This window comes from Eubalaena glacialis, chromosome 2, assembly GCF_028564815.1.
Source record: "Eubalaena glacialis isolate mEubGla1 chromosome 2, mEubGla1.1.hap2.+ XY, whole genome shotgun sequence".
NCBI lineage: Eukaryota > Metazoa > Chordata > Mammalia > Artiodactyla > Balaenidae > Eubalaena > Eubalaena glacialis.
In genome coordinates, this window is record NC_083717.1 from 190,370,520 (window position 1) to 190,384,780 (window position 14,261).

The following is a 14,261-nucleotide window of genomic DNA, read 5'->3' on the forward strand; positions in this document are numbered from 1 at the left end:
AGTGAATTATAACTATTGTGTAACCGGGAGCATAAATGCTATGCAGTCTGTTCTGGACAAAGGCAGAGGATCACCAAACTCATATTCTTCTCTCTTGCATCCTGACTTGTTATTTGCCAGCATCTTTACTTCAGGCCATGGGCACTGAAACTCAGACCATTAACCTGGCATGTGTACACAGGGAATGGAAAAGTTACAAACCCGTGGATTTGTGCATTTATCTCCTACTATGATATTTTGTCCCAACTCTTCGTCTCTCTGAGATAGAGTAAATACAGATTTCCGTGGGTCCTGTAACAAGCTAACAAGTGTGTAATGTGACAAATCTGCACCCCAGGGGCTGATCAGAAGGGGAGAGAACAGAGCAGATGTTTTAGCTCCTTTAAAGGCCGCAGCCTTTCCAGCCTGACATTACCAGGGCCTCTTTTTGAAGTGGGAAGCCGCATCTTTTATCGGCCCAAGAGCAAAGGTTCAAGCGGAGTTACAAGCCCTGCGCTAATTCTCACTCGAGGCAGGGCCGTGCTGCGGCGGAAGACGTGCGGAAAGAGGGGCGCGCCTCGCAGGACGTGGTCAAAAGCAGAGTTGCTGCGACGTGGAAAGACAGCCGAAATGAGCTCGCGAGTTGTCCATGTTTGGTCCTGGAGCCGCCCGCGGGCGCGGGGATAGCGCCCCCGGGGAGCGTGGTCTCCGGCGTCCGCAGGAGGGGTTGCCCGGGCCGGGGCGACGCCCCCGCTCCCCGCGCGCCCGCTCCCGCGTTTCCGCCTCTCCTTTGTCCCCGCGCCCCCCGCGTCCCGCCAGCCTGGGGGGCGCCAGCGACCGCGCGGGGAGGCGGGGCCTGGCCGCGGCGCTGCCGCAGCATCCCGGCCCCGGTCGCGCGCCGCCCTGGACTCCTGGGACCCTGCAGCCCCGCCCGCCCGCGGCCCCGCCCCGTCCCGTCCCGTCCCGTTCCGTCCCCGCCCGGCCACGTCCCCCGCGGAGGCCGCCCCCTGGCGGGCAGAGCGGGCGCCGGGCTCGCGCTGCGGCGGCGGCGGCGGCGGCGGCGGGCCCGGGGTTGCCATGGTAACCGGCAGCGGCCGCCGCCACAGCAGGGCCGGCCCCAGCGCCAGCGCCGGCCGCGGCTCGGCTCGGCTCAGTGTGGGGGTGAGCTGCGGCGGCGCGGCCGGGCCGGGGAAGCGGGCGCTGCCCGGCGGCCTCAGCATGGAGGACGGCTTCTCCAGCTACAGCAGCCTGTACGACACGTCCTCGCTGCTCCAGTTCTGCAACGGTGAGGGGCGGCGGCCGGCTGGGCGGGGGCGGCGGCCGGGAGCGGGCCGAGGGGCGAGGCCGGGCGGCCGGGGAGGCCGTGCAAAGTTGCTGCGGAGGGGCGCGCGGTTCCCGCCGCGCCGCGGGCGCATTGTGCTGGGCCGCGGGCCCCGGGCCGCGCCTCGCTGCGCCCCCGCCCCGCCCGGCTCCCGTTCCGGCTTCGGCCAGTGCGCGCGGGGCGGCCGATACCCGGGAGACCCGCGTGAGCGCACCGGCCGGGCAGCGCGGGGGGAGGCCCGGCCGCCCCGGGGCTCCGGGGACGTGTTGCTTTCTGCTTCCAAACTCACATCTGTTTGGAAATGTCTGGATGAAGAACTCGGAAAACAAATCACTTAATAACGAAACACTCCTTCGAGGATGTGCGCAGTGTTTGTCGCGGATGGACCCTCAGGATCCATTCAGTTCTACTTTGATGAAATCATCACAGTTTCATGCAATCTAGAGCTTTTTAAATGGACAGGCAAAGTGAACCTGGCTTAAAAGTGTTTCGACTGTTTTGTTTACGGGGTGATAGATTTATTTATTTATTTATTTTTACAGGAAGGAAATATTAATAGCTACCAATATGGCATCGTTAAAAAAATATAAAATCCTACATGCTTGAAAGATTTTAATCTCACTAGCAGGGTTGAAAAAGATTTTCACAGCAGACTGCAGTTTGTCAGAACATGATGTGTGATAATTCATGCACAAAAGTTAACCATACAGTTTTTTATATGTCGGATTTACTGCTTTATTAGAGGATCCCAAAAGTTTGTTAAAGAAAAAAAAAATGTGTGTTTTATGGAATTTGCTTATAGTGCAGTCGGAATAATTTGGAATTCTAGATGCTTTGACAACTCGAGCAGTTTATTTTGCAATTGTAATAGTGATTTAGGGGAATTTTTCTAGTTATTCAACACCTGTTTGCAAATTGGAGGTATTAGCCTTGGCAATAAAGATCACTGGGTTGATTCATCCTCTGTAATGATATTTTAATCTCTGGTGAAATTTATCATCTTTTTCATGGACGAGTATATATTCTGATAGTTTGGCAGCTTATAATTGTCATATTAATCACATGTGAGCCTTCATTAACTTGTAATGCCCTCTTCAGTGGAAAGGAAGAAAGTTTTGGCTCTCTCTCCACATTTAACAACATTTCAGAGTTGAAGGCAGACAGAATGTATTTGGTACTCTGCTGGCCACTGGAATCCTTTATACAATACATAGTTTAGAGTCATGGGAACGGTTTTACTCTCCACATATTGGAGCAGTTGTTTGGGGCTGGTCATATTGTTTCTAAACAGCCGCTCAGTCATGAAGTTGACCTACACATCTATTCATGAATGTTTTGGTCTTCTGCCTCTTCTTGTTAATTTGCTAGGTTAGCGATATCGGTAAGGAATTTTACTGGTAACGGTGTCTAGAAGAAAGTAAAAACCAGCTCTTATATTGTGTGGCTAACAGTTTAAAGAAAAATGACTTTATTATTATTATTTTTTTTAATTGAAGCATAGTTGATTTATAAATACAATGTTGTGTTAAATTCTGCTCTACAGCAAAGTGACTCAGTTATACAGTATATACATTCTTTTTCATATTCTTTTCCATTATGGGTTATATCAGGATACTGAATATAGTTCCGTGTGCTATACAGTAGGACCTTGTTATTTATCCCTTCTATATGTAATAGTTTGCATCTGCTAATCCCGAAGTCCTAATCCATCCTTCCCCCAACCACCCTTGAAAAAAATGACTTTAAAATAGCTAGAATCAAGCAATAAGATCAGTTCAAAATACAATCGAATCACAACTGTTGAATTGCTTTTCTTAAAAAGCTCAGCTCTGTGTTTATTTTTTGGTTACCTTATGAATAAAGTTTAAAGCAAGAGTAGCCTATCAGGCAGAAATGAGTGTTCACTGGTGATGTCTTAGGCAGCAGATGTTTTGATGTGAAATTATTCATTTTTAAGAGGCTTCCATTAAGTGAAAATATAAATGAATACAATCCAGTTAATGACTATGATGATTCAATTAAAGCAGTGGATCACAGAAACACCATTTCACTAAGAACTAAATTAAACATTTGGATGTTTTATTAGCTACATTGAAAAAAATTTTTTTCTTTTTAAATTAGAGATTTACATGACAGTGACAGGACTACAGCAGTGTAATAGATGAACTCATAAATTTTCATATGTGGGTACACTCCATGCTTTTGATAGTGACAGGAACTAAAAAGTCATAGTTGTATATTAGCTTCAGAAAATACAACCCATACTTCTTATTTGTATGACTGTCACAGTTAACGTTCCCCTGGTGAGATAAAGATAGAAGTTAGTAATAAAAATGAGAAGGAAGGAAGAAAAAACGTTGTTGTAATGAGTGAAATCTCTTTTATCCTTCTACTTTTTTTCCTTACTATCTCTCCTACTTAATTTGTAATGGATATTAAATGTGAATGTAGGCAGTATCTAGCCTCCTGAAAAGACTATCCATTCTCATCTTTTAGATACTGGCCTTCTCATTTAAGTAGAAAATGTGTGCCATGTTTTTTCTTCAAACTGTTTAGAACTCTGTAAAGTGAGCGAGAAATCACAAACTTCTTTTATTGCCCTAAGAAAAACTACAGTAGTTGGAAAGTGGGCTCAAGCTGGCATTTATAAGACAGTTTGTCGTTTGGGAAATACTGACCATCCTTTATTCCATTTTTTTTTCCAGAGCCTTCCCTTGACATAGGTAGAATTACCATCCTCTTTTACGTAGGAAGAAACTGATGCTCAAAGAGATTTTTCTGACTTTATAAGGCCACACAACTAGTAAAGCTTGGATACCAGTATGATTTCTTTGTTTTAATAACAGCTATAGAGACATATAATTCACATTCTATAAAAATTCACCCTTTTAAAGTGTACAATTAAGTGGCTTTTAGTATATTCACAGAATTGAGCAAGCATCAACATTATCTAATTTTAGAACATTTTCATCACCTCCCCAAAGAAACCCCAGGACCCACAAGGTTGTATTCCCTGTTGCCCTAGCCCCTGGCAACTACTAACCTACTTTCTGTTTCTATAGATTCTGCATGTTTAATATAAATGGAATCATATACTATTTGGCCTTTTGTGTCTGGCTTCTTTCACTTAGCATAATGTTTCAGGGTTCATCCATGTCGTAGCATGTGTCAGTACTTTATTCCTTTATATGGACAAGTAATATTCCACTGTATGGATAGATCACATTTTATTTATCTGTTCACCAGTTGATAGGCATTTAGGTTGTTCCTACTTTTTGACTATCATGAATAATACTACTTGGAACATTCATGTCCAAGTTTTTGTGTGAACATGTGTTTTCATTTCTCATTGGTCAATACCTAGGAGTGGAATTGCTGGGGCATATGGTAACTCTGGGTTTAACATTTTTGAGGAACCAATCTGAATTTTTTGAAATCTAAATGTCAAGCTCTTTTTATTATACCTTGCTGATATAAGAATAGGGAGTCAAGGAGCTGGATGAAAGAGGGAAGGAAGTGGGTGGGAAGAACATAGTGTTGCTGTTTCATTTCTGTGAGTCACTTTTGATCCTCTCATCAGTCACAGATCATTAAAACAAGTCAATGCACACTCTTGCTTAGTTGCCATAGGTTATAAGAGTCTCAGCGTTTGAGGGGACCAAAAAGGTGATCTCATCTCATGGTTTACTTTCTTAAGCCTTTGAATGTTTCTTCAAAGTACAGCTCACCCAGGAATCCAAATGTTAAGCAGATAAACAGGGAGCAGCTCCAGCTAAAGTGGGGAGAGGGCAGCGCTCTCTAGTCCTCCTCGCTTGTCTTGCCCTCCACTGATTCAATCCACCCATCCCTCCAGGGCTTGAAATCTCTGTTCCATGGGGGGATGCTCCAAAGGTTATCCACCCCACGTTCGAGCAGTTCCAAGGGACTGGAAACTCACTGTCCCTCCATGCAATCCATTCCTTCTTTGTATAATTCAGACTGTGAGTTCCTAAATGCAGTCAAAGTTTGGCCCCAGTTCTGTCCCTTGGGTCCAGAGAAAATAGGTTTAATCTGTTTTCCATGTGCTAGGTTGTCCCATGTTTGAAGACAGTCATGATAGCTCTTTCTCAAGTCTTCTTCCAGCTAAACATTACCATTAAAAAAGAAAAAAATTCCTCACAAGACGCAATTTTAGACCCTTAATCATCCTGGCTTTCCTGGTCTACGTTTGTTTTCTTTATTCTATACGCCTTTTAAAATTTGACACAGCTGGATGTTGTATTCCAAGCATGGTTTTTAAATAGAGCAGAGTAGAGCCGGATACTTCACCTCCCTTGTTCTACAGTCTATACTTCTAATAATGCAGCCCGAGATCGTATTAGCTCTTTTGCTTGTCACTTCACATTGTTACCTCTTACTGGTTTTCACCTAAAATTCTTTGTCTGTTTTACATGTACTGTGGCTAAGCCCCCCTTTTTTTTTTTTGAACATCTTTATTGGAGTATAGTTGCTTTACAATGGTGTGTTAGTTTCTGCTGTATAACAGTGAATCAGCTATACGTATACATATATCCCCATATCTCCTCCCTCTTGCGTCTCCCTCCCACCCTCCCTATCCCACCCCTCTAGGTGGTCACAAAACACTGAGCTGATCTCCCTGTGCTATGTGGCTGCTTCCCACTAGCTATCTATTTTACATTTGGTAGTGTATATATGTCCATGCCACTCTCTCACTTCGTCCCAGCTTACCCTTCTCCCTCCCTCTCCCCGTGTCCTCAAGTCCATTCTCTACGTCTGCGTCTTTATTCCTGTCCTGCCCCTAGGTTCTTCAGAACCTTTTTTTTTTTGTTAGATTCCATATATATGTGCTAGCATATGGTATTTGTTTTTCTCTTTCTGACTTACTTCACTCTGTATGACAGACTCTAGGTCCATCCACCTCACTATAAATAACTCAGTTTCGTTTCTTTTTATGGCTGAGTAATATTCCTTTGTGTATATGTGCCACATCTTCTTTATCCATGCATCTGTCGATGGACACTTAGGTTGCTCCCACGTCCTGGCTATTGTAAATAGAGCTGCAATGAACATTGTGGTACATGACTTTTTCTTTTTTTAATTAATTAATTTATTTATTTTTGGCTGTGTTGGGTCTTCGTTTCTGTGCGAGGGCTTTCTCTAGTTGCGGCAAGCAGGGGCCACTCTTCATCGTGGTGCGCGGGCCTCTCACTATCGCGGCCTCTCTTGTTGTGGAGCACAGGCTCCAGACGCGCAGGCTCAGTAGTTGTGGCTCACGGGCCTAGTTGCTCCGCAGCATGTGGGATCTTCCCAGACCAGGGCTCGAATCCGTGTCCCCTGCATTGGCAGGCAGATTCTCAACCACTGCGCCACCAGGGAAGCCCCATGACTTTTTTAAAATTAATTAATTAATGTTTGGCTGTGTTGGGTCTTCATTGCGGTGCACGGGATTCTCATTGCGGTGGCTTCTCTTGTTGTGGAGCACGGACTCTAGGAGCGTGGGCTTCAGTAGCTGTGGCACATGGGCTCAGTAGTTGTGGCTCGCAGGCTCTAGATCACAGGCTCAGTAGTCGTGGTGCACGGGCTTAGTTGCTCCACGGCCTGTGGGATCTTCCCAGACCAGGGATCGAACCCGTGTCCCCTGCATTGGCAGGTGGATTCTTAACCACTGCGCCACCAGGGAAGTCCCATGACTCTTTTTGAATTATGGTTTTCTTAGGGTATATGACAAGTAGTGGGATTGCTGGGTCGTATGGTAGTTCTCTTTTTAGTTTTTTAAGGAACCTCCATACTGTTCCCCATAGTGGCTGTATCAATTTACATTCCCACCAACAGTGCAAGAGGGTTCCCTTTTCTCCACACCCTCTCCAGCATTTATTGTTTGTAGATTTTTTGATGATGGCCATTCTGACTGGTCTGAGGTGATACCTCATTGTAGTTTTGATTTGCATTTCTCTAATGATTAGTGATGTTGAGCATCCTTTCATGTGTTTGTTGGCAATCTGTATATCTTCTTTGGAGAAATGTCTGTTTAGGTCTTCTGCCCATTTTTGGATTGGGTTGTTTGTATTTTTGATATTGAGTTGCATGAGCTGCTTGTAAATTTTGGAGATTAATCCTTTGTCGGTTGCTTCGTTTGCTAATATTTTCTCCCATTCTGAGGGTTGTCTTTTCGTCTTGTTTATGGTTTCCTTTGCTGTGCAAAAGCTTTTAAGTTTCATTAGGTCCCATTTGTTTACTTTTGTTTTTATTTCCAGTTCTCTAGGAGGTGGGTCAAAAAGGATCTTGCTGTAATTTATGTCATAGAGTGTTCTGCCTATGTTTTCCTCTAAGAGTTTTATAGCGTCTGGCCTTACATTTAGGCCCTTATTCCGTTTTGAGTTTATTTTTGTATATGGTGTTAGGGAGTGCTGTAATTTCATTCTTTTACATGTAGCTGTCCAGTTTTCCCAGCACCACTTATTGAAGAGGCTGTCTTTTCTCCATTGTATATTCTTGCCTCCTTTATCAAAAATAAGGTGACCATATGTGCCTGGGTTTATCTCTGGGCTTTCTATCCTGTTCCATTGCTCTATATTTCTGTTTTTGTGCCAGTACCATACTGTCTTGATTACTGTAGCTTTGTAGTATAGTCTGAAGTCAGCAAGCCTGATTCCTCCAGCTCTGTTTTTCTTTCTCAAGATTGCTTTGGCTTTTGGGGGTCTTTTGTGTTTCCATACAAATTGTGCGATTTTTTGTTCTAGTTCTGTGAAAAATGCCATTGGTAGTTTGATAGGGATTGCATTGAATCTGTAGATTGCTTTGGGTAGTATAGTCTTTTTTGCAATGTTGATTCTTCCAATCCAAGCACATGGTATATCTCTCCGTCTGTTTGTATCACCTTTAATTTCTTTCATCAGTGTTTTATAGTTTTCTGCATAGAGGTGTTTTGTCTCCTTAGGTAGGTTTATTCCTAGGTGTTTATGTTTGGCTAGGTATTTTATCCTTTTTGTTGCAGTGGTAAATGGGAGTGTTTCCTTAATATCTTCCTCAGATTTTTCATCATTAGTGTATAGGAATGCAAGCGATTTCTGTGCATTAATTTTGTATCCTGCTACTTTACCAAATTCATTGATTAGCTCTAGTAGTTTTCTGGTAGCATCTTTAGGATTCTTTATGTGTAGTATCATGTCATCTGCAAACAGTGACAGCTTTACTTCTTCTTTTCCAATTTGGATTCCTTTTATTTCTTTTTCTTCTCTGATTGCTGTGGCTAAAACTTCCAAAACTATGTTGAATAATAGTGGTGAGAGGGGACAACCTTGTCTTGTTCCTGATCTTAGTGGAAATGGTTTCATTTTTTCACCATTGAGGACGATGTTGGCTGTGGGTTTGTCATATATGGCCTTTATTATGTTGAGGCTAAGCCCTTTTTTTTGCTTACTTTTACATTTTCTTTTTGAGGAGGAATTTCCTCCAGCCCAAGATGATTGTAATCTGTATCGTAATGCTGTAAATAATCCCAACACTTAAGTAAAATATTTCAGTGTTATAATAACATGGAAGTTAGTCATTGCCTTAAAGGTTATGATTCTGGCTGATAGCATTTTTTCCATCTTGCCTGGAAAGGTGTTGTGAGAGACCTTATCAGCTTCCTTCTAAAGCCTATGCATGGCGTATCTACCACTTCCTGGTGCAGCTGGGCTTCTTCCCCTGCAGGTGCTACCTGTTAATAACCATGGCCGGTCAAGTCCACATTCTGAAGTCAGTATAATAATCTTTTGAGCTACTGCCATTTATTTTTTTCTAGTTGTGAAATGAAAACTTGTTTTCATTTCTAAGCATTTATATTGGGGGAGTTAAGAATACTTTATTTAAAATCTTAGAAATAGTTTGGCATCTGTAATTCTGACCACTTTCTCTTTACTATGATTAGGATAGGATTTTCAAGTTGGCAAATAGTTGGGTTTGAAACAGCACCAAGGACCTCGTGTGAGGAAATCACTCTGAACTCAACAACATGAAGTATTTTCAGACCTCTTACGTATTCTTATGTGGTGGCAGAGGACTGATTTACGCTTTCTCTGATAGCAAAATCTATAGAAAATGCTTTCACGGGAGAGTGCATAGCAAGCACCCGTGCTAAGCGAGAACTTCTAATTGGTACACTTGGTATTCCGGCAGGGAATTTATTTTATAGCCAAACCACGAGCATTTATGACATTATGAACAGACCCAAGCATTTTGGTGGAGAATTCACAAAACTATGCTTAAAAGTAACCATTAGTCGGTGATTAATTTTTGAGATGGTGTAAGCCTTTTCATATAGTCTTTTAAAAAAATTAACATTTTAGTTGAGTGGAGGATGGGTAAAAGAAAAATAACATCTTTGTTTCTACTGTTACAGTCTGTTCGAGCTATAAAACTAGAAGCGTAAAAAACTTAATCATGGATAGCATTGAAAATTGAACATTAAAGCATTGCTTTTATTAGCAAAGCAGCTTCTCCAAGGACTTAAAATCAATGGTAATTTGTACTACTTACAAAAGTTCTTTCAGGAAAAAACTGTGGTTATTCATCTTAAAAATCCTAGCTTATTAATAGAGGATTTCTAGGATTTGTAAAGTGTTTTAAATGCCACCAGAAACATGGATAATAAAAAAGTGTGCTGTAAACCTTAAATGCTATATAATTATTATCAATATACCCTCCCCCCAAAGCGTCATGTTTTTCTCGCTAGATATTGGACACGTACATTTAATATTCTGCTGAAAGCAGCATGTTTGTTTTAATATCATGTAGGACTGGGTCTGTCCTTATGTGCCAGCAGGAGCCAGCACACGTCCTCCTTGGTTTACTTTAAAGAAATAGCTCTTCAGAAGTTTATCTTTCTTTAAAGTATTTATTTTTCCATTAAGAGTTAGGTAGACATACTTCCAATTTTGTTTCCTCTCAAGCTGTATCTTTACTGGAAAATACTATTTGTGTGGAAAACCACATTTTTACAGAGTACTTAGTCGTGTCTTAAAATGCAATAGCGCATTTTTTCTGCCAGTTTTCTGGAAAAGATTTAAACTCTCTGACTTTAATAAACTACCCCCTCTGTGAAGGGGCACATTTGACCGTTACCCCTGGATGATGCAAGAGGGCAGGGACGCCAAGCCCAGAGCCTGCCCACAGTGGGGAGTTCCACAGGAGACCTTGGCTACCTGCAGAGGGGGAGAGAACGGGAGGTGCCAGCCCTCCAAGGGGTGGGGGCCAGATCGTTGTGCAGCACTGCGGTGTGGTCCAGGACTGGCTGTGTCCTTCATGCTGTGCCCTCTGGAGGGGAAGGCATTATTGTCCTGGACTGCAAATTATTCCCACAAAAAACCTTTCGAGGACAATGGGCAGCTCACATTAAAGATAATGAGGATAGAGACGGTTAGGCAAGCATTCATGGAGAGAGAGGCCTTTAAGTTCACTTGGCAAATGGAGCCAATTTCGAGTGAATCCCTACAATGTGCACAGGACAATGAAAAATGTTTAAAACATGGTTTTCCCTAGAAACACTAGATTTCCCTAGTCATTGTCCTACACTCCTCTTTCTTCCGGCCTCCCATCTCCGTGGGCCTGGGAGGTTCTGCTCCCCAAGTATCTCATCATTTCTCCCTGCGCTTTAGCTCACACCTTGGTCAGTTCTCATCTGGGGTTTGTTGTAAGGACTGCAGCCCCACACTAGCCTTTCTGCCTCCAGTCTCAGGTCCTTTTCTTATTGGACAAGTGGTTGAGTATCGACCGTGCTCATCATTACATGGATCTGAGGGTTCCAGCAACACACCAGGTCCACGTGGTCCTTGCTTTCAGGAAGCCGGAGTTGCTCTTGGGGAACTGGACGCCCATCATCATGTTCACAAGGAGTTGTTTAATGACCCCGGGAATAGACGGTGCTGAGAAGAAGCGTAGGAGTGTGGCCGGGCATCGGACTGAGGAAGGCCTGTGTGAGCGCTTTCGGGGATGAGTGGAAACCACTCACTGACAGGGGTTGGGGAGAGGGCGGGGAAGAGCATTCCAGACCGGGTGGGAAGCCCGGGGGGGTTGGGGGGAAGGACCTTTTGGAAACTGAAAGAAAGTCTCCTGTGGTGGAAGAAAAAGGAGCAGAGTTTGAAATGAGGCTCGGTGTGTCCTGTGGGGCCTTTCGGCCACATTGAGGAGTTTGGTCTTATTTCCAAGGAGCAGAGAGAATGTGCTGGAGAATTTTGAGGCAAGAGAGTGACGTGGTCAGATATGCAGGGATTTTTGGAGGATGGCTCTCCCTGGAGCATGGAGGGGTGGCCGGAAGAGCAGGGGAGGGTGGAGGAGGGAGGCTGCTGTGTGAACCCAGGGAGAGGCGATGCTGATTTCCACCAGAGGGGGTACTTAGGGGCTGACCTCACCTGGACTTAAGTCATTACAAGTGGGAGGAGGAGGAATCAAGGATGCCTCCCGGGCTCCTGACTCACCCACCCAAGTGAGTGCCGTGGGCCGAGATAGAAGGACCTAGAAGGACCGGCATGTGGACGATGGTTCATTTGGGGCTTGTGGGACCTGCAAGCTGACGGGCTGAGTAGGCTGTAGGACGTGGGGACCGGAGCCTGGGAGACGTCCGGACTGGAGATAAAAAGTTTGAGAGCCATCAGTATACAGATGGTGACAGAATCCACGTTGAAGATGAGCTCACCTAAGGTGAAATTAGCTGCTTGGAATGCTCCTCCTGGAAGACAGATCTGATCTGGAAAACCACCTCCTGTTGCAGAGTCTTCAGGGCCCCCTCCTTCCCCTTTGGCACCCAAAGCCCTCGGGGGCAGCTGCCTGTCTCCGCCGACTCCCAGCTCCTTCGCCTGCCACCACCCCGCCTCCCGAGTGTTGTGAGGTGTCCTGTCTTGGTGGCCACATAAACCTCTGTCATCATGATGATCCCAGAGGCCTGTCATGGTGATTTATTTTCAGATCTCCCATTAGACGGTCACCACCTTCCAGGCAGAGGCTCCCGGTGACCACATTTGTGTTTTTTTGCTCCTCAGCTGAGCCTGCACCTGGTGGGTTTCCAAATGGGTATTGTGTGTGTGTGAAATACACACACACCAGTCAAAATGCTTCCCGTGTAACGTGTGCACTAAACTGAGGTTAAACAGGGGAAAGCACTCATGCCACTTTTCTGTATGCTTGAAATAATGTGTATATATATTTTATATTATATATCACATGTGTATATAAGTACACATGCATACATATTGGTACCCATGTCACAGGAATGTAGATACACATGCACACACGTGTGACATTTAACTCTCTTCCTCATCAAAGAACCAGTAGACTTAGGCATTGCAGGCAAGGAAACATTACGGGTAAAACCCAGAAACACACGGATGTGGGACAGCGCAGAGACTGGCCAGATGGAGTCAGACTCCCCTGCACACACAGTACAGAAAGCCCCAGCTGGACACGGGTCCACTTGAATCAATAAGTAGAAACATTTGCAAAAAGCCTGGGGTGGTTTAACAGACTTAACACAAATTATATTCAGCCAAAGGAACTGACACAAGGAAGTAGTTCTTGGCAAACCCGGCATTTTTAGCAGTAAAAAAAAGTTTGGACTGTTAAATTAACCCCCCAAAGTTATTTTGTGTCACAAGAATTTTACCATTTCTAGAAAAATATGCTCCAGACGAGAAGCAGTTGGGTATAGTTAGGACTGTCTTATGCTGTAGCATCTCTGTACATATTAGCCCAATTACAGTTGTCAGCAACAGTTGAAAATCCTTAGGAATGGAACTTAGCGATGATACTTCGTGTAATATCAAGTTTCTTGTAATGCTTCCCTATCCCCGTGTGTAAAACTGGAGACTGCTCCCCTGGGAATGTATGGGCAATATAATAAAGATAATGATCTGTGAGCGTGGCTTCACCAAATTAGTCCTTTAGAAAGTAATTACGCAGCCTTGCCCACACTCCGCTGCTCTCAAAGACTAAAATCTGCTCTGTGTGTCATTTCTTTGCCTTCCTAGAAAACGGCCTCGTATTGAGTTGACATAATTTAATTATATAAAATTATGTGTGCAGACTGCATCTTGTACTTAATTATAGCTCTGACACTACAGAGTTGTTATTTCCTAGCCAGAGCTTGTGCTTCTTCCAAGTGGGGGCCACGTCCCATTCATCTTTCTCTGCCCACTGCCGGGCACCGTGCGTGTGCGTGTGTGTGGCGTGGCAAGGGAGGAGCGGGAGACGCAGGCAGTGCTGGAGGTCTCACCAGGCAACCTCAGGTGTCACAGAGTCTGAGCACTTACAGGTGTCCCCTCTTTAACCCTCACTCCACTCCTTTGAGATGGCTGCTGTGATCATCTGCATTGTGACTGGTGAGGAAACGGAGCCCTAAAAGTTTAAGTAACTTGCTCAAGGTCTCCTGGCTGGTCCTTTTCGGAGCTGGGATTTGAACCCAGGCATCTGGCTCCACGGTCCACAGGCTACGAAGTGCTCAGTTGTGTTTGATGAATGAGCAACGGATCAAAAGATGGGACCGGTCCCAGACATGAAGGGGTGCGGGAGGTGGTTTTCATTGGCCCCTTGCTTCTGGGAGAGGCCACACTCTAATTACTAGTTCAGATCTGAGTTCCTTCCACTGGATTGCTAAGAGGGTCTCCGAACAAGTTCCTTGTCTTCACCCACGTTTCCCTTCAAATCACACCACTTCTGCACTTTCTAAAGCAGGAGTCTCGTTTATCTCTGAGTTACCCAAAGTCCCGTGGAAGCTACCCATGGCTCTGAGGGTGCAGGGCTGAGTCCGTGAACAGCCTCCCGCCTGCTTCCCTGATCCAGGGCGGCCTCTCCTCCCAGGTGCCTTGGAGGCTGCCCCCTGGGCTCCGGGTAGTGTCTGGAGGCGCAGGGCTGGTTGACGTGCGTCCTCACATGCTGTGCCCCTGCCCTCCCCGCAGGGACCCTTCCCCAATCCTCCTTTACCTTTAGA

The 14,261-nt window shown here is 44.9% G+C and overlaps 1 protein-coding gene across 4 annotated transcripts in view; it reads left to right on the forward strand.

Moving 5' to 3' along the window:
- Positions 1–1,056: 1,056 nt before the first annotated feature.
- The window catches only part of EML1 (EMAP like 1), a 141,417-nt gene continuing 128,212 nt past the window's right edge, over positions 1,057–14,261 (forward strand). For 3 of the 4 annotated variants that reach the window (XM_061181242.1, XM_061181244.1, XM_061181243.1), the window contains exon 1: positions 1,125–1,264. In XM_061181242.1, coding sequence (XP_061037225.1) covers positions 1,198–1,264 — 67 coding nt within the window. In that variant the 5' untranslated portion in view covers positions 1,125–1,197. Of the gene's footprint in view, positions 1,265–14,261 lie in introns of all 4 variants that reach the window. The other variant, XM_061181240.1, reaches the window with a different exon arrangement.